At 37.2% G+C, this 21,876-nt stretch overlaps 1 protein-coding gene across 4 annotated transcripts in view; it reads right to left on the reverse strand.

Moving 5' to 3' along the window:
• Positions 1 to 21,876, reverse strand: part of INSC (INSC spindle orientation adaptor protein) — a 147,317-nt gene that overhangs the window by 86,284 nt on the left and 39,157 nt on the right. For all 4 annotated transcript variants that reach the window (XM_082057438.1, XM_082057439.1, XM_082057441.1 and 1 more), the window contains one exon: positions 19,654 to 19,747. In XM_082057438.1, coding sequence (XP_081913564.1) covers positions 19,654 to 19,747 — 94 coding nt within the window. The remainder of the gene's footprint in view (positions 1 to 19,653; positions 19,748 to 21,876) is intronic.

A 21,876-nucleotide genomic window follows, 5' to 3' on the forward strand; every position in this document is an offset into this window, starting at 1 on the left:
TTAGGAGCCTCACAGATTGTTCATTCCTTGGAAATAAATCATTAGCGAAGACTTTTCACCTTACTGCTGTCCACAGCAACTCTGGTAATCTCCGATGTAAAAGAGGAGCAAGGGAGAGAGCAAATCTTGCTGCTAAGAGCCCCATTCCACCTGTGTTAATCTCCATCTTCAGAAGGGAGTGGGTGAAAAGAATTACACACATTGGATGATAGAACCAAGTGGTTTTCACGGGGACAGAGAAAGTATTACAAATGATGACAAGAAGAGAAGGTAGAAAAAAGTTCTCTTATTTTCCCTCCTTCTTAGTGAGTAGAATGAAACAGCACATCTATTTATTCCTCTTCATTTAGTGAGAGCAGGGTTTGGGTCACTGTCAGTGAAACTTTGGAACAAATGAGTTATACATGATTAATAAGGGTATGCAGGCTTCACATTCTACAGTGCAATAAAACCCGAACAATTATGTTTTCCAGGAAAAAAAGCATCATTCTTGTATCATTGCACAAAAATAAGTCAATTATCACTCCTTAATTATTTATTTAGCACTAATAAACCCTCATTGGCCATGAAAGGAACCTGGGAAACAGCTAACAGGACCGAAAAACATAGTGAACACCATTGTTTTGCAATAATACAACCCAGGTTCAATGAATTAGCCCCTGGCACCAAATATAAATGAATGGGTATTTTATGTGAGTACAATATTTTGCATTAAAAAACAATTAAAGGATAAGTGGAACTAGGTTTTGTCCTGCTATAATGCTTTATGATGCCTCACAGTAGAGCAAGCAAATTGGATGTGAAAATGTATCAGAAATGGAAGCAAGGAAATATTTCATAATATTAAGTCTGTTATAGTCACCAGCCCTAGCTAAAGAAACTTGTTTCATTTAAACTACTGTGGGATAACAGAACTTCCTCACAAAAGGGAAATACATGTCTGATGCATAAAAAAAAAAAAAAAAAAAGTTGCTTATTCATTGAATATTCTCCTTTACTTTCTCTTTTTCAGTCTTTATTATGAGAGTAAAGTGTTCAGAGGAAGGAAAAAAAGCCCTCTGTGGATTTGTCAAGTGTCTGATTAACAGTTCTTTCCTGCTGCCATCATATAACCAGAAAATAATATAATTGACTTCACCATGTAGAGAAGCAAATGCAAGTAAATCCAGTTTTCTATCTGATTTCTATGTTCTACTGTTTTCCAGAGTGCAAAAATAAGTCAATATAGTTTTATTAAAGGATTGCCATCACTGCCTAAAATTTTCAAGGCACATGTTCAACAGTTTCTCAAATTCTATCAGTTCTCAAGCAGAATGTATTTTTCTATAACAGCGACTGATATATTAAAAAAAAAGGCAGGAAGCTCAGAGATAAATTGGCACACTGACTGCAAGCAAAAGGCTGTGCAATTCAGATTCCATCCCTCACTTGACACCCGTTTCTGGAAGGACTCAAACAATACCCTCAAATCCAGATCCTAAACCTGAAAACATTTGAAACAGGAATGAAACTGTGCATTTTGGGCCATCTCTAACTTGAAGAGAAATGGAGATTCTCTCTCCGGTGTCCCTTTCCCCTAAAAGTTTCACTTAAGTAAATTCATTATTAGACTAGAGATTATCCATGAAAAGCAAAGCAACTGAAGCTTCCTGCTGAAATTAGAAGACAAGAACAAATCTACACAATTCCTGTTTTGGGAAAGATACAGCATTTATCTTCAATATATTCAAGAAATTAATAATTTTAATAGGTGTGCTCTTCAAAAGGCACTAACAGATACTTCTGTTCTCTGTTATCAATAAAACACACGTTAAACACCCCATACACATCAAACTAAACAGGCAAATTCCCCCACTTTCCTGCTTCTCACTACTGCTATACACTAAAGATGAAGACAACCCCTTTCCGGTAGACAGCTAAAAACAAATGCCAATTAACCTATTTAAGGCTGGTCAAAAAACAAGCATTAGAAACAGTGTGATAGAATACACAAGAGTGACAGATGCATTCCCTCACCCCCCCAAACCAGCAGCAGTTTGGTGCAGGCACCAGAGGAGGTAAAAGCCTGAGCTGCAGCTGGGCCAAGAACTCCTTTTAGGAAACTCACAAAGAAGCAGAACAACACAGTCAACACCACTCAGTTGTGGGTGCAAGAAGTCTCATGCATACCTTTCCCACTGTGTGCAATTTGACTACAAGCCAATCACTTTATTCAACAAATACAACAGCCTGGGTGAGCCCACTTGGAGCTCTCTCTGCTAGACAAGCATGGCTTGAGGGCAATGATCTTTTACTAATCACAGATCACTGGATGAGCCCAATTTAAGTTTTATATTAATCATTTAGCATAAGTAAGTGCATTCTGCTTATATTTACCAAATTTGTATCTACTTAATGAAAACAAAGCAGCTACAAACCACTAATGACACCTGAAAGATAAAACCTGTTTTGCACCTTATTGAGCAAAACAGAATTCATTCAGACAGAAAACACTTTCAAGGCCAGTACAAAGTGACTACAGACTGTCACCAATTTCTACAGCTAAAAAAAAAAATAAGGGCCTGTCTGAAGACAGTGAACAAGAACAAGCAAGAAAACCCCAGACTCAAATATTACTATTGGATTGAATCATCACGTGAGGGGCAGGTAAATAGTCTGTCAGGGTATAATTACCCAGGGACTTCTATGCTCAGCTCAGCACCTCTGCACCCAGCTCAAGCTGACGCTGCTGCTCTACTGCTCCATTATATTATTTATTTTTATGAACTTTGATGCCTGAGAGTTTGCTTTGAGAGACCTACAATCCCATCCTCATTGCCAATGAACTTTGATGCCTGAGAGCTTTCTCTGAGAGCTCGAGGATCCATAGTTCAGAGTGACCTTGCACCAGACCCCTAAAGGAGAGGTAAGCAGGGTGAGATGCTGAATAATGACACTTCGAAATCCTAGCCAAGCGATATAAAGAATCGAGTGTGCACATACAATCCTTTGGCCATAAACATGTATAATCCCTTATCCTCTATGTTTCTTAGACATGAACCATTGACCAAGTCTGGGACTAAGTTTGGATCCAGCTTCACCTAGACTCCTCTCTCAGAATGAGTTTAGAAAGCAAGGGAGTCCATTCCAAACCTTGTGACTCAACAGGAGCACGTCTATCTAGCCTTTTGCATCTCCTGTCCAAATATAAGTCACTCTAAAACAACTCTCACCTGATTCTCCTTGGCATATTTCCTCCATACAGTAAGAGTGAACCTTGCCATTGAACTCTGCTGAGTCGTGTTTCTCTTTAAGTGATATAACTACTGCTCTGTGACAAGCAAGACTCTAAACCACTCATCCACAACAACAAGTGAAATAATAATAGCCTGCCATGATTGAAATTCAATTCTCTATGTAGAAGTAGTACTAGAAAATAAAAAAGAAAACAAACAAACAAACCACTACATAATGCACTTCTATAATTGAATCTGTAAAACATTAAATATCTTCTGTCTACATTTCGCCAGATGTGTACTATCCTGTTTCCCCAAAAATAAAACAGTCTTATATTAATTTTTGCTCCAAAACTTATTACTTTTCTACATGTATAGCTGCCTGGACACTAATTAAATTGACTTTTTAAATGAACTGTAACTAGGAGTTATTTTTAGAGTAGGGCTTATATTTCAAACATCCTCAAAAATCCATAAAACTCATGCTAGGTCTTATTTTTGGGGAAATAGGGTAACAACAAGTTGTGTGCTTATGTCTTTGCTTTTCTCTTTCCTCCTCACCTTTTCCCACCACCTCAACCCCCAGACATCTGACCTGAATTCAGAAGCTTTGAAGACTGGAGATGCTCCAGACTGCGCTATTCAAGTCTAAATGTGATAGCAAGGCTTTGAAGAGCAATACTGACAGAAGTGTCATTGGTCCTACTGAGACTGCAAAGGGATGGTGCAGTATCCTCTTCTTGTATTCAGGGAATGCCACCTTTGTCACGCTGCGCCCTTGATCTATTAAACATATAGCTGGATTTTTCAGCTTACCTTACTGGAGCTAGTCATTCCTGTACTTCACAGATACCTGGAAAGATGGCTGGTGGTAATAGGAGTGAAACTATGACATGGCATATGCCAATTAGGTCATTATCTTTCTTTCGTCCACATTGTATGAATATACTTACCTCTAGAAACACACACAGATCTAATCAAATACCATGATACTTCATATGAAAAAAGTAACTGCTAGATCCATGAGACTATAGACCAAATCTCAAAATGCTGTTTGACACATCAGACCTGGTAGTGGCTGGCCATTTTCTGAGTATGCATCTTTCCTTCTTTCTTTCCTTCTCCCCCAACTGCTTTTTTGGGGGGGTGGAGGGGGACGGGGGAAGGATTCAGATCAGTTTTGATGTACCAGACTTCCAGTCACAATGAGGACTCAGGACTCCACATACATGAAAACCCATGCTAGTCAAAGACCCAGCACCTGTGGCTTAATAACAGGCCAAGTATATCCTGACTCAGACCACAGTGTGGTTGCTTTAACACATTATAACGTCATATTCCACTTGCTGACTATTTGCTGTTCTAACGTTAGTCTCATGCAATAGGTTCTGTTGGAACCATTGACCTATCAATACATATATAAAGTTTATCCAGAAAGATATTAGGGCATTTATACTGAGCTTGGACTCAAGTCACCACTTTAAGAGATATTTTTAGGAAACAAGCTATCTGGGAGAAGAGGGATCTTCCTGTGCTGGTTTCCAACACTTGAGTGGAATGGACAAGAAACACAATCTTTATGCAAAGGTAAAACGAATAAATATGAAATATTCAAATAGAGGAACCATTTCTCAGCCAACTGTACTCAGTATTCCTGTCAATTTGGTTTATGTCAGCTTTGAGAAAAAAATATGCAAAGACTTGATAAACAGTCCTACAACACCTATTTTCTTTCATTTTGTTCACAGACCTAACCTGTTCTGAAATAATCATCTTACACCTGCACACAGGATTCTACCTTCATATTTCTTGAGAGAACTACAGAAGAGATGTTCCTAAAACAGTTCTCTAGGTCAGGGATGTCAAACTCATTTTCACTGGTGAAATTTTCATTTCCACATTTGTACATTAATGTAACTACTCCTACATTTATACAGTCCTAAAATTGAATTTGGCCCTTTGAAGGCAACCACAATACTGACATGTCCCCAGTGAAAATGAGTTTGACACCTCTGCTCTAGGCCATGCTAAATAATCTCTGGGTCACACTACTATTAACTAGGATACCCTTTGACCACCTCTTCACCAGTGTGCAGCCCAGTGTACCACTTGCCTGCCCCTTGCACAGGTAACTAATAGTGACAGCATTCCGGGCACGGCAGCTTCACAGGCACACACAGAGACACACACACACCAAATAACAGCACTTTGCTGCCTATTAACAAAAAGTTCAACTATATCTGACATAAAATAATGTGTGAAATCTGAACATGTCTTCTTTTATGTAACTATAATAAATTAGCTAATCTCTCCCACATTTGTCTGCTTGAAGTAGTAAAACTTGTCCTAACAAGCTGCAGGTCTGTATACAGACCTCTGATGATAATGGGCTGTTTTCACTGTTAAAGCTCTTAGAGATATAAAACATAACTAAGCTCACTTCTGCTTACTTCAAGACCTAATTTGGGAAGTGGTACTGCTGTATTCCAACACAAGAATGGTTGGAGGCTATATATATTTTTTCAAATAACGCTAAGGTTAATACACCTGCAGAAAGCATTTATGATTCCTGTATTATGTTTGTGGAATATTACACTTGTTCCACCTTATCAGTTTTACCTTTCCTGATTCATTTAATGCCTAAGTGGTAATTTTTGCCAAAGGTGTTTCTTTGGAGGATGAAACAGGTAGTCAGTGGAGAAGAAAATAAAACGGTTAAGGGTGGCTTCACCTATTCTTCATATGGACCTCCATGTAAGCATACTTGTTAAACAACATGGGAAGAAATACTGGAAAGTTCACAAAGATAATAGGAGAAATGACACTGTTCTCTGCTTATGAACTAAATTTCAGTGTGTGTATGTGTGTGCTTGTGGGAGAAATAGGGGAAAGCCTTTGGGCAGTTCTGTTCTTTTTCAATTAAAATTATTCTCTGAATGGGAGAAATGGCTTAAACGCTTATCTACCATTATAAAGATAATAATAAAGCTTTATTACTCCAGTTTCTCACCTCATGAAGACATGGGGCCTGATTCATCCTGCCTGGCACTAACAAAGGCTGACACTGTGTGCAACTGCAGTACAGGTCTGACCCTAGTGCAGTCGAAGCAGCTGTCAGTCTGCTTTACCTCTCTTACCACAGTCCTCATAGCACACACAGAGCACTGGTGACTGCTCTGTGTCTGCAAACTTCACATGTCATCTTCTGGCACATTTTCTCTTGTTTGCTATGCTGCACTCAACAGTCCTATGAGGCTGGTGTTCTGCTGGCTTAAAGACCCTCGGTGCAGAAGATGTTGAGTGGGCAGGCTGTGAAGGGTTGGTTCATGCAACCCAAAACAAGGAGCTGGGGCAACCAACAAACAAAGTCCTTGCTTCTCATGTCACAGTGGCCACTTAAATTAAAAATCCAAATGTGTTTTTTTTGATTGTGGGATCAGTTGAAGAGGTGTGAAAATTGATATTGAGGTTTCAATTTAAATAGTAAAAAATGCTCAATTTGAGCATTTACTGAAGGTCTTGCATTAGCAGCAACTGGAACCACAGTAGAACAATGCTGAGTCCAACGCACACTCTGAAATATCTCCCTCTTTTACAGCATGGCAGGTCTGTAGCAGTTTGCTCAGTTAGACTGTCTTCACACTTTACCAAGAAAAGGATACTTTTCCAAAATTACTGAGGTCAAATTCTCACCCAGCAGTTGAACCACAGGAAATGTTCAGTGAGATTCCAGTTCTTTTGAGTAGATCAAAATGCTCGGGAGGAAAAAAAAAAGTTTAAAAAAAATCTGATTTCTTTCCAGGTTGTTCCTGGTACTTTAGCCAAGAGCAATATGATGTTAGAATCTCTACTCAGAAAAAACAGGAGTGTTCTGATCTAACTACTTCCTGACTCACTCTCACAACATAAGAACAGCCCTTACTCCTCCGCATCATGAGAAGTTCCAACAGGCTTAAGAAAAGTTTGTTTGCTTTTAAATGATTTGGAAAAAAATACCTTTATGCCTGAAACACTATTGAGAGAAGTTTCTGTCAAAAGAATGTAAAAAAAAAAGTTTATTAAGATATTTCCATATTTCTCCATCCTGATTTCCCATTGGGTGCACTGGACTATAAGAAAACTAGCATCCAAATATTGTTACTTGACATCTGGAAGCCTGAGGACTTCAATGATATTCTCAAGACTGGGAACCCAACTTAAACACCTGTGAATAAAAGACTCATGACTGCTGCAGGCTGGATTCCTGTAATATTCACTAGGTCACTGCCAAGATCTCATCATTTAAGCCTTGAAGACAGACCAGCATTCCAGATTTTATACTGAAAATGTTAGCCTTAGTAATTGGATAGCAGTGAATTAGTTTTGAAGGGGACAATTTTTTAAAAAGTTCACAAAATAAAGGAAAAATGTAACATTTTGCATCAATAGAACAAAACATAGAAAACTCTGATCTTGAATTTTGAAGCCACTGGCACAGAATTCAAGCCTGGTCTATAAGTCAGCCTGTAGACAGCTATGGCTCCCTTCCTTGCAGATTCTAACAAATAAGAGTAACAATCTGAACATGTGTCATTAGCTGATATTACTGCTTCCGAATTCCATTATTTTCCTGCCCTTTGCTTCCCCCATAGAACAAAAATCAATTCGACCAAAGTCTGGAAAGCCAGTCTATAGATATATGTAAGGTATCAATGTAAATAAATATATAAATAACATAAATAATTAACTAAATTGATAGATAAACAAATTTTAAAAAACAAACAAAAAAGCCCCACACAACAACGAGGGGAAGAAACAGAGATAGCTTAGTGCAAGTAGAAGACGGAACTTCATGAGGTTCTTTCCAAACCAAATTATTCCTCGATTCTGTGATTTATTTAAATCTCAGAAATCAAAGGTGAATTAATGAAAAGTCATTGAAACAGTAATTTCACATACTAAAGATCATTCTCTTCACATATAAACTCTTGCTCCTCAATAGAGATGATACAATTCTAACTCAAATCTAATAAAAATCTAAGGATAGTCACATGAGTAAAATAAATAAATAAATAAATAAAATAAAATAAGGTAACATTCTGGCTACTTTTTCAAAGCTTCTCAGCTATGCTACAAGGGGAAAGAAGGTAGAAATCTTCTGTGATTAGGATATCTGAGGCTCTCTGGCCAAAAGCTGGCAGAACTCCCAGAGAAGTGGGTCTTGGGAGACAACAGGGGTGGGTAAAAGTTACTGTCTAGTTCTGCCAGTCAGCAGTAAACTTTGTGCTCTGCACTCCGCAGAATATTTTTCAAAATTTAAAATTTAATGGAATATCACACTCTGAATGTTTGTTTCCTGGTTAGGTAGAAACCATATATCTGTAATAATGTAATGTCCATTAGTTCTCAATTTATTTGTTTTTAAACTACCGAAAGGTGAAATTAGCTTATCCTTCTTGCATAAGTAGTATAAAAAATAAATTTTCATTGCTGTACCAAAGTAACTTACATCCTGCACCATGTGTTTTTAATTGAATCTACAAAGTAGGTAAATTCAAAAATCAAACATTTATGTGTGTACAGTCAATACTGAACAGGACTTTTTGCTCTGTAGCACTTCCCAGAAGGTTGCTTTCAACTATCTTGCCATCTCTTGAATAACCTCAATCTACTTTGATGCCATTTCCTGGTCTTTCCCTTTTCCTTTGATATTTTACTTTCTCAGCTTTCCGCTGTTTTGTTCCTGTCTAATCTTTATTCTGAGCTCAGCCCTGCTGCCCTTTTAGACAGTGAAAAAATACTTCCATTTACTTTAGTAGGACAGAATATTATGTTCTTGATGTGGATGTGTTCTATGTTTCCATTGCACTCCTGGAATAACTTCAACCGTAAAATATCCATGACAGGTAAGATACAAAATTCAAATACCTGAAACGTGGTCTAGGCACAGTCAAAACATGAAACATAGCCTAAACATGCAAGACAAAAAGATTTTTCTTTAAAAATAAGTAAATTGTGGGATATCCCTAGTCCTTTAGGCGCATTGCCCTAAATAAAAAAACATACATACACACACAGTTCATCACATTCTCTAAAATACTGTAGGGAGCAAAAAGCATCAACTAGCACTGCTGATAGTCACATTTCAACTTTAATACTAAACTCCAGTATGTGTTTCAGTCCACCACTCCAAATGCCTCAGGGTTAATACAAGCTCAGAAATCCGATCACTAACAGACACTAGCAAATTTAATGAGACTAGAAATGGGGTCAGACCAGCATATGTCTTAAGATCATTATACTATTTGTCAGAAAGAGAAAAAAGCAAAAAACCATTTACAAAGTCATAGCATTGTTCTGCTAGCTTTCTTAAATTTGCTCATTACTGAACAACTGATTACAAGATCCTCCCACCATCCCCAGGCAGCAGGGAACCATGTTAAGAGACACCAGGCAATTAAGTAAGGAAGAAATTCCCAGGAAGGGTGAACTGAAGTGACAAATATTGTACTTAACACAATATCATACCCCATTTCTAATAAATAGCTGAGAATACAAGTAATAGTAAGTTCATTAAAATATCCTTAATAAGGTGATTTATTTTTAAAAACCAGATTGTGGAAAAAACACCTCAGAAATTAAAAAGAGAAAAAATGTAATTAATCATCATCTGTTATAACCATGGTTGTAAAGAGGGTTTAGTGAACTCACTTGCCAGGTAACACCACTGTGAAATTAATGGCAAAATATAACACACGGAAGGAAGAAGCTGTTTTTTGTGAAAAGAAACATACACTTCACATTGACTGAAAGAAGATCCTAGGAGTATTCAACATTACCAACCTGCAACAGTGCAATGATGTACAGCTATCAGGCATAATAAGGTAGATGAGGTTATAACATACCAAGTGCTATAATAAGTATCGTTAAAATAGCCACTTGTGGAGATGGACCAATCAAGACTTCCATTGTGTTTCCCCAGCTGAGGTGGAGAAAGGAAAGACATAGAAAGATAAAGTGCTTTGCTTAAGGCCAAGAAGATTAATCAGCAGTATAACCTGGAAGAATGATGTATAATGCTCAAATCAAACATAAGGCTTCAACAAACTTCAGTGTTCTTTTGAAGACAGATGGCAACACTGTCTTGTCTCACAATAAGACAATAATTCAGTGAATCTTCTTTATTGACCATTAGGATCCCCTCATTACTTTGATCTCTGCTTTCGAGTTGCATGAAGAGGTATATTTCCATTAAGGAGAACCACTTAGTTCCTTTCCCCCTTGGTTTGCACAGTGAAGGTGAATATCCCTGAAATGCTTCACTGAAGCTTGCATTTTATACAGGAAAAATATTTTTGATATAATGAACTCAACAGACAGGATTTCATCCTTAATTGCCTTCCAGGGCTAACAGGAACAATTCCAGCTACATTACTAACATGATAACAATAAAATTATGGCCTAGCTGTTAAAATGACAGACAACAGATGAATCTTTATTCTTGCCAGCAGAATACTAAATTCAGGTTGCTTGATATGTGTAAAATTGCATAGGAAGTCAAGGTCTCACAATAGTTTTCTAAAACAAATAAATATTAACCCTATATTGTAAATGGAAAAGCAAAGGTACACTCTTTATTGTAATTTATCAAAGTTCAGAAAGACCTGGAAATGAACCAAGTCAAAGATTAGACACTGCAGACTCTCTGTTTTCCTTGTAAGCTGTACTGTTTACAGCTAATACTAGTTAACTTTGCCTTCCTGAAGACTCCTTATAACTTGGAAATTCTTCCATGCACAAACTTGCTAACAAATCTGAAATAAAATTTTCTAAGATGCACACCAAAAACTGCAGCCAGTGAAGCAACTTAGTTCTCTGTACATTTCCCAAGCATGGTTTGAGGGACTTCTGTGCTCTCATGAAGCAGAATAGGAACAAGGACGCAGTTAGTTTCAGGATTCCCTGTCAATGCCAGCTTTACCTTTTGTGGCTTATTGCATCTTACACCCAGGGGACAGCATCTGAGAGCAGTCTCAACCCCTCGAGCACAGCATCACCTCCAGGCACACAGCATTGCTCTATGACCACACAAGACATGATTGCAAGATACAGGCTTGAGTTCCTCGAGGCACAGCCCTCCGAGTTCCTCCACTCTTAAGTGCAAGCTTGACTTATTTTGGGTGCCACAAGACATACCAAATTATTGTGGTGGTCTTATCCTGCCATACTCCCCTCTTTCTTACTCTGTATTCCTTTTTCCTTTTTAGCCATACAGTTGCTAGGAGAGATTCCTTCTGCACATCCCTTCCCCACAGCTCATATACTGGGTTCAGAAAGAGTACACTTACACTTCAGGCTTCATCTTATTTGAAGCCAGGAAGCTCACATCAACAATACAGAAGCCAAAAACTTGGCTCCTACCAGCTACCCATGGCTGAAACATTATTACATAACAGCATAACATCATTGCACAACTCAATCAAAGGAGTTATTTAACCTTTATGGCAGGTTTTAAGAGGTTTTTCCTAAGCCTTTGTGGTAAATAAGCAAGATGTCCTGATATTTTACTTAAGATTGTACCAAAACTAAACAGTTTGAGGGGTTTATTTTTGTCTTTTTTTTTTGTTTGGTTGGGGTTTTTTTGGGGGTGAGGGGAGGGAAGAAAGGTCGGGGGCACATATGGGACACCATCTGTGAACTAGAAGGGAAGACTGTCAATACTGAAACAGCTATAAAGTGTAAATCATTATAATAATATGCAGGAAATGTTGAAATAAAATTTTGAGTTAAAGAACTAAGATGACAATATAAATACCATTTCCTTACAATTTAAAAATTCCATTATATTCACATAGCACAGCTAATATACCCCAAACTTCGAAGAATCCATCTACATTGTTGGAAGACTTCACAAAGCAGACAAGTATCAAACTGCACTAAAAACATTTGGTAGACTAAAAGTAATTAAAGTATTGATGTCAATGTATCATTCACACTGTTAGATTCACAAAGAGGAAAGAATATTCCCATGTGCAAGACAAAAACTTAAACATAGAAATAACTACCAAGAATATCTTTCGAAAACAGAGCAGAGACATCTAACTGGAGTGGTGCAACACATATAAACCTGATCAACATCTCTTCTGAAATGTGCTACAGAAAAACAAGTATGATGAAAATCTGAATGCGAATAAATATAACCGACAACAAAAAACATATGAATTATTTGCAAAGGTCTTGCTACTACCAAGGAAAATTTGCAGAGGAACACAAATCATGGAGTCAAAGCCATAAAACAATGGCTAGAAGAGCTACCTACACGGTGTAAAGTTTACAGGATTGCTAATTTGACATCACAATAAAAATTTCATGCAACAGTTGTGAAGGTACAGTCAGAAAGCATCATCTATGTCTGTCTTAACATTCAGGCAAATTCTGTCACTGTTATTTCAAAGACATTGTATTGAGGGTCCTTTCTGAAAACAAGACCAAGTCCCAAACGCAAGATATTCATCAGGCAGGTGGAGACTGTTATTTCTCTAGCACACAAAAAGAGAAGCGTCTTTTCTATAGAAGACTCCCACATTTCAAAAATACGCATTCTGAAAATAATCAGCTAAATATCTTCTATGATAAAGGCTATACCAGCACAAGCTTGACCACTTCACAGTGCTTGTTTGCCACATACTATGAAACATGCTACCGACCCTGGCAAGTGGGATTCAGGATAAACTCTTAACTGTCTTGATGGATGAAAGATGGTACAGGATAATTTTGAAAAGTTCCCAACTAGCAGCAAGCTACAAATATGAAATACCAACTTTAATAAAAAAGGTCTAGTGAGGCCAACTGAACAGATTGTTTAAATTTGTCAATTTGTTTGCGTTTTAAAGACACTATAACTTTGCAATTATTATAATGGACAAACTCAAATTTCCTTCAGGTTAAAAGCCAAAATTCTTTTGTGATTTCTAAAGTTCAACATAAAATATTTTACAGCATAGCTCTGGGAAGTAATATAATATGTTTCTACAGCATGTTATACAACAGAATATAAAGATATAGTGATAAAACTATCAGAAAGAAAGCGTTAAGAAAAACCTTGCATTCTGGCAGACTTGCACACCCCAAAAATGCATATAGTACAAGTGAAATGCAATTATTTTTACTGCCTGTGAGCTGAACAGTTGACCTATGTTTTAACATCCCGAATATAGGAACAGAGATATTTTACCAGGCATTCAAAGAAAAAAATAAAAATCTGTTGAGTTCATATTCCTCACGAATACCATCAAATGATGGCAAATCAATAGTCACTACTTTACTAACATCATCCTTTGGATCCAGTCAACCAGCGTATCTAAAAACCCTTCCCAGAAGGGCCATACAGATACACAAATCTGTTTTAACTGCCACCATGAAAACTCCTGCAAACAACCTGGCCGTCAGCTTGGTTATAGGTGGAATATTAATCCCTAAAATCAGAAATGCTTCATAGTAAGGCAAGCTCCCTGTTTGCTGAATTGTTATAAGGGTAACTGAATAAAATGAAAAGAATACAAGGTCATCATATGAGGCACCATTAGTGCCTTGAGCTATGCAATAACTGAATTTGTTCCTTATCACCAGAAGGTAACTTTATTGCATTATTGGCAGAGCACCTTCCTTTCTTCTGTAGTACTCTATTCCTACAGCTTACTGCAAGAAGAGGTTTTTCAAAAAACATTTTCAATTGCCCAGCAAACATTCCATTCCTGAATGGCTTTTAAAAAGTCATAGTACAATGATTCAAAGCCACATAAGCACACTGAAAATCTTCAGCTCTAGCACTTGTATTACAGATAACATGCATTTTTTTTTTCAAGAGTTTCTTACAGTCTTTATCTGAATACTTTAAAGAGCCACAACGTGCAAGTTCTTGGCATCATCCAAATAAAACCGATTGTAGGGAAAGTAGGATTTAAATAATCAGGGCAAGATCTATGCACAGTAAGTAGCCTGTAAAATACAAACAGGAAATACAAATGTTGTTTTCTGCTTTGCACAGAGGGCTTGTCAGACAGGAAGTTCAGTTTGCAGATGCAGGTGGGAAAAGCCAGAAATACAGAACAAGCCCTTGATTATCAGCAGCAGACACCATAGGAAACCATGAAATAGGAAGAATTTGGCAGTTGTAGAAGATGTCTAAAAAGTGTAAGGACATACACAATTATTGATTAGACAAAGCATTTAAAGTACTTGTACTTAAATATGATTTTATGGGTAATTATGAACTTGAGCACAGTCTTAGAGTGGTGCATACTTTCAAATGTGTTGCTGATTCTTGAAGTCAAGGTGTTATAAAAAAATTAAAGGCAAGTCTTGTGAGGACAGGCACTAATAACAGAAGTGGTAACAATATGCTGAAGCCATGCAGATATGAACTAGAAAGATAACAAGAACTGAGATGGTTAAAAAAAGAATAAACCATAAAGAGACAAAAGTGAATAACCTTTATTCAGGTTAATTCACAGAAGTCACCTGAGGGATTCATATCTAAAAAAACAGGTAGATAACCAAACAGGAAATGTTTCAATGAACTGACAATCCATCAAACGACTTGCTGCCCAAAACTCAGTCAAAACCAGAGCTTGAACTTAAAACCAGATAAACAGATGACACCAAAACCTACAGATTCCCACCACCTACATAATACAAGGGGAAAGAGATCATTGGCTACCTGAATAAAAAGGAACACACCTGTGCAATTTTGTCCAACTCACTTTTTAATGACTGGACAACATAATTTCCCTGCCTTCAAACCTAACAACAAAATCATTCAGTATTTGTGAAGTTTTAGACACTCTAGGGATAAAAACGCAATAGGTAGGATCCATTATTTTCCTGACAGCCTTATTTGTGGTTCTATTTCTTAAGAACATCTGAACACTATACTATAGCATGTGAAATGTGCATATATTCCTTAGAGGTGTATGTATCTCAACATTGCAGTAGACTTACTTTAGTATAGCTTTTGAAAAATGTTGTTTGTTTTTTTAACTACTTCATTTATTTCATTAAACTTGTGTTTGCGGCAAGATGATTACAATTCTACTTGGACTTAAAAGGCATTTTTTTTTCTTACATTAACCATTTTTTTTGCTTCCATTGTCAAGTCATGCGTATAATAAGACTTTTTCTAAAGTGAGTTTATGAATCTGTTTCCTTCAGTAATTTCCATCATATCTTACAGAGTGTACAGAACAGAAGTAGTCACTATAGCTTGTACAGTTCCTTTCAGGGTGTGCACATGCAGTGAACAGATCTCCAGCTACTACATTAGCTACCATGCAGAAATACAAAATTAGCACTGAAAAACAAACAAACAAACTACTTAAGACAAAAAGTGAGCTGAAATAAATGGAAGAAATTCAGATTTCTTAAGAGCTGAGGTATACTGTAACACTGATATTCTTAATTCCAAAAGGCATGTTAATTTATATAACAGAATCCCTGAGCAGATCCTCTAGAGCAGTTACCAGAACACCTGCAGATATACAGTACATTTTAAGGAGCAATACAAGGCTATAAATATGCAAGGCATGACCTCATTCATATTGTTCCTTCATAGAACTCAGATCTCTAGTTCAACAAAATAAGGAAGAAAATAACAAAAGGAGGAAGGACTGTCTACTGGTTAAGAACTGGGAGACAGGAAACCTGGATTCTATTTTTGGCTCTGCCACAGAAGTCCATTATGGCAAACTTTTCCAGATTTGAGGGGTCAAATGAAGCAAGTGATTCTGAGAGATGAAATGCTACAAAGGACTTAACCACAAGCATGTACATTTGAAATACTTGTCTACTTTCTCTGCCTCATCTCTTTCACCTAAAGCAGTGATCAAAATTCTCATTTATATCCCAATGATGATGTAAATTTGCCACAGAAAACATAATAATATTATTAAAACCAGGAAAAATAAATATGGACACCTATTAGATTCATCTTCCTGGTCCTCATACTCAAAGTGTTCACCTTTTATAAGCAAACCTTTAAATAATCAGCATTACCCTTTGTTTGTATGTGAGCTGAAATTATAACCTCCAGCATCATCTCTCATTTTTGAAGTTATAAGGATATTCAGACAATGTATTAAGCAGTCCAGTAGTATTGCATTCCTAACAATCAGGAAGTCATATTCTCTCTGTTCTCACCCCATTCTTTATTTTCAAGAGTACCTCCAAGATATATAGCCCAAATTCCAACATCTTTCAGCAAGATGAAGGCATTTTTATCTTGTTGAGGTTTTTTTTGTTTTGTTTGATTGAGTTTGGGTTTGTTTGTGCTTTTTTTGATGGTGGTGGTGGTGACAGTTTTTTTTTATCTAATTTCCACAGAAGACCTTCTTTTCTTTCTTTCTTTTTTCTTTCTTTCTTTTTTTTTTTTTTAAAGTATGTCTAATCATACTATATTTCTCACAAATACTGAATAGAACACATAATCCAGGAAGAAAAAACAGCATTCTATTTCACTTTTTGTTATGAGAACCCTTTTTTTAACTGAATGACTTCAGATTCAGCACTCCAAATGTTAAGTTTAGTTTACTATCCAAAGTGGAAAGCACAAGAAACCATGACTACCATGAAAAAACCTGGCTAAGTTACAATTTTCACTTGAAGAAAACAAAAAGGCCAATGAACTTTCATTACACAGGAGGGAGGGGGAGAGACAGAAGAGAAACGCATCTTCTTTTACGTTGGCTTTGCCATTTGGAACAACTCACTAGAAATATGGAAAACCAATACCAATAGAAAGATATGAGGAAAGAGTCACAACATTTTTCAAAAGCTATACTAAAGTAAGTCTACTGCAATGTTGAGATACATGCACCTCTAAGGAATATATGCACATTTCACATGCTATAGTGAACTGGCTGTCACTGATGGTAACTGATTATTTTTTGTGGTCATGTAAAGTGCTGAAAGTATCACTAATTGTTAGTTCCTAACTCACTGAAACAGAAAATAAAGTTTCTGTAACTATAATTTGTTTGTGGGGTTTATTGTATGGGGTTTTGTTTGTTTGTGGTTTGGGTTTTTTGTTTGTGATACAGTATAGTCTTAAATACTGTATCCATAGCAGTCTAGACGTCAATTAGAGAAAGCGGGTCTGACAGTGCGTTAGAAAACCACTAGCACAGTGACTCAATACTCTAGAGACTTCCTGATACAAGCAGCGATTTCCCACAAAATCCAAGGGGAGAGAAGAGTATAAACAACAGTTTGTGTAGTGCAGAGACTTGGTTTAAGGCCCCAATTCTAAATTCCTCATACAGTCAGGATAACTGTTGACTTTAATGTCTGCTGTGGAAACACTTGGAATCAGTTTGTCTGTGTATCATACATTTTTCCTATGGAGACAGATATTCCTGCCTGTGGATGTATCTGTTTTCACTTCTGAAAGATTCTGACCTAAGCATGAAGCAAGGCACGGATGTGGTGTTACACAGGACTAACCTCAATTGGATTTGCATTACATTTCCCCTCTGACATGACACAACAGCACATGCCTTTAAGTTAATTCAAGTCCCTCTCACAAAAAGCAGGAGCATGAACTGGAATCCTGAGGCTTGGTTACAGGAAAAATAAAGAATAAATAATCCTTGAATCTTGTTAGTTATTTTGAAACCTGACTTAATCCTCTTAAATTCCCTATAGGATCTGTGTCTGCCCTTTCTCTAACCCAGAGAAACAACTTAATCTCACATAAATTCCATTTCTTTGGAAAAGCTATTATGTTGAGTGGGTTTATAATAAAAAAATAATCAGTGCTTCTCAGTTCTGTGCTGCCGTTGCCTTTGAGTGCTGCATGCATTATTCCTACTGCACATTGCCAGTTGCTAGCATAGGGAGTCTGCAGCTGATTTCCACCATCAACCTGGACATGTTCCTGTGCGACCTCACCTAGGTGTTCCTGCTCCAGCAGGGGGATTGGACCAGATGATCTTTTGAGGTCCCTTCCAATCCCAAACATACTGTGATACTGTGAACCTGGATCAGTCCTAGCCATCCATAGGACCTACAACCTTTGGTTCTGTTTGCAGCTAGTTTTCTGCGAGAATAAGAGGATTCGGTGACCCATTTTGCAACCTAAGTTCTTGGCAAAGCAGTTAGCTTTAACAACTTCATTGATTTTTGATCCAGAATTCAGCTTCTGGAATATGTTAGTTATCACCAAGCAGTTAAGCTGGATGTCTGGCAGCTTATCTGACCACTGGGTTAGCTTGAGTATTTCCATAGCAAAGTCATTAGTCTGTCTTCACTACTGCGTGCATGTGAAATTATATTCTGTGGCTCCATCCCATGGAAGAAAATTAGATTAATAAGTGAGACAGGACACCTCTTTGCTGTTTATACTAGTTCATTCCATGCTTGGCTATTCAGGGCTTCTAGGACTCACTAATTCCTAAAACTAATTTTGGCTGGAATCTGATGAACAGTACCAGTTACCTTGGCACCTGGGATCCCCAAACCATACTCCTCAACATAGTATTTCTTCCAGAAGACAATATACTCATATGGTCTTACTGTGACAGTGGGCTTAATGGCATTATCAAAGCATCTGCTGGAAGACTTGAGCAGAGAAAGGTAGAAAAATATCAAATTCCCAGTGAAGAAAAGCAGTGCATTTTGAGATTGGGCATCAGCAGCCAGTTAATTATTGTAAAGAATTACAATTGGACCTGAAGAAAAAAGACTAGGAGAAAAACTGAAATTGCAATTGCAATACTTTTTATTTCTGATTTAATTTCTGCATTCAACAGTCCCCGATCTCCCTCACCAAAAAAAACAGTTGTGTCCCATGTCAAGACTGTGATTCAATGAGAACATAGAAGGTTGTTGTATTCACTGTTCATTTTTTCTTTTCGTAGAACCTCTATTATGCTAGAAGTGAAACTATACTACACACATACAGATACTAGAAGCCAGTCAACAGCCAGATTTTAAAGACCTGTTGGTTAGTCAAGTTACCAACATCTCCAGTCCCACCAGAACATCACAGACTGGAGGGACCTTCATATCATTATCATATCATACCTGAAGAAAGTCAAACAGATTTTTTAAAAAAATTATATCTATAGTTTTCAGCAGTCTTCTGAGTGCAGTACGTTCGACTTACTTCCATCATGCCAAAGAACTGATCCAGTAAACACAGTCACGTTTCTACTGCAAATACTTTCACCCATCTAAAATGACTGCATATTCACTGTCATGACTTACCAGACTCTGTGTACATGAATTTGCAAATGCTGTGAGAAATGCATCCCAGATTTCCATATTAATTCTCAACATTATATTTGAACATTACATGAGTTTAAAAATGAGTGTCTGAGCTTCTTTGGATCCTCAAAGAAAAGCGCAGCTGCAGCCTTAGAAGCATTTAGTCACACAAGTCTGGATGAAAGAGTGCACCACTTACCGCTGAACAGGTAACGGAAGGGAATCTAAGTGGTCCTCGCCCTTAAAAGCCATATTTATCCTAGTCTTATGTGCACTTCTCCATAGACTGGAATCTAGAAAGAAAACAAACAGTTGTTTAGTAAACATAGGGAAATTCGGGCCTTTTCAGTCCAGGGTGTCACGGCGTTCTCCTCTGATCTGTGGAGCTCACTCATTAAAAACAATTCAAAGGGCTTTTTTTCCTCACATCACCACAGAACTCCAGCAGTTAACCAAAGCCATTAAGTATATTTCATTCCATAAGCACCACAGGGTTTGCATATTCCTGAACTTCCTGGACTACTGCACAGGTCAGATCCATCTGGGTTGAACAGTTCTGGGTTGATATTGAGGTATTATTTAGCCTCTTTTATTTTGAATTAACTGGAACTCTAGAGGAAATAGATATAGTACAATTGTAATTCTTTAGGTTATTGCAAGAAAGATTGCGAGAGACAGCAAGTGTATGCTCATATGAGTTCAGGATCATTTAGTACTACAACTACAAAAAGGCCCTCAATACCTAAGTTACTGAAGTATTGGATCCTTCCATGATAAACTGTTCCATTTTTCTATCAGTTTGAAATGCTGTGCACATCTTTTTCACCCATGTTTTTCCTTTGTACCTGGTGACCAAGAGACACATACAAACACTATTGTACTAGAAAGAGTCAAGATAGAAGGAGAAAGACCCTCCTCGTTTTCACAAAAAGGAGGGGTGCTGTCTCCCTTCCTCTTCTTTTAATTAGCCCCGTCTTACATCAAGACATTACCTACTATACATCAGTGCATATTCTCAACAAAAGCAAGAGAGGATTGATTCTATCAAAAAAGGTAAAGTCATTCCCACTCATCCCCATGGCTAGAGGAAAACTAATGCAAAATATTTGAAGGAAAATATTGATCTATTACTCATGAAGATCAAAGAGGAGAAGAATTAATTTAGAGGAGGAAACAGGAACAGTGGGGAAATGATGCTTTCTTAGATGCGGGGAAAAATCTTGGATCAATGGATCTCACAACTGAAGAAAAATACCTTACATAGGAAATTAATGCTGTTTGTGTCACCAAGTGAGGAAGAATGTTTTTGATGTAGCCACTTGTGAAATTCTGCCATTTGGTTACTGGCTACATTCTGCAAGCTGAGTCAGCCAGCATTTAAGATATTTGCCACTCCAAATTGCTCTTAATTGAGACAGAGTGGTCCTCAGCATCTTTCCTAGCAAACTGATCTCATTGCTAATGCATGTCCTTGTTTGTTTTTTTTTTTTTTTCAAGATCTCACAAACGTTATCCAGAGTACATAAAAGTATTACAACCAATGTAATGCATTCACATGCTGTCTACTGTTAGCACTAGATTGCTTTGGTAATGGTGTCGTCCTGTGTTCCTCCCTACCCACCAAATTTTCCTGGAAGTAACAAACTTAATCTTCTTAGTCCATGCATCTAATGTAGGAGTACATTGAAAAATGGGAGAATAACCTGTTTAGGGAAAAAAAAAAAAAAAATATATATATATATATATATATGCAGTTTCAGTGTTGCCGAATTCGCTGATTTAAAAAAGATTGCGGATACTTAATAGGCTCTGCCTGAAAATAGGGCTGTGCACAAGTATGAAAATATTGGTACTTTCTGCTCCCATGACACACCACTATTTGAAAAACAAGCTTCCTGTTGTTGTTTTTTAAAGCATTTAGCCTATGATGCACAGATTTCACTAACAACTGTAATAAATTGGTTATCTTCATATCTTTTTACTAGTAGAAATTGTTTGCCTCTTTGTCAAAGATGTTGGTAATACAAATAATCATATAATCAGATTTATTGGAAATAGCCAATTATTAAAATTGTCACTACCTTTGTCTTGAGAAGATACCCTTAATCAAAGATCAACACATCTGCATAAAATCTTAATCTCCAGGAGGAAGTTTCCTCTCCTAGATCCTATCATGTGAAGGACTGAGAAAATAGTCTTTCAGCCTGCAGAAGTACAGACTTCATGAACACTAGCTACATCCTTCTGATCTGTACCAGGCACAGGATTTACCTTTTTATGCTACCAACACAAAATCAACAGCTTCCCTCTGGCAAGCTAAAGCTACTTCACCATTAGCTCACAATTTCTACACATACAAATCAAAGCACCTGCTCGTACTCCATTACTTGTGATCAGTGACATAATGTACACAGACATAAAT

This window comes from Streptopelia decaocto, assembly GCF_964273445.1.
Source record: "Streptopelia decaocto genome assembly, chromosome: 7".
NCBI classification, from domain to species: domain Eukaryota; kingdom Metazoa; phylum Chordata; class Aves; order Columbiformes; family Columbidae; genus Streptopelia; species Streptopelia decaocto.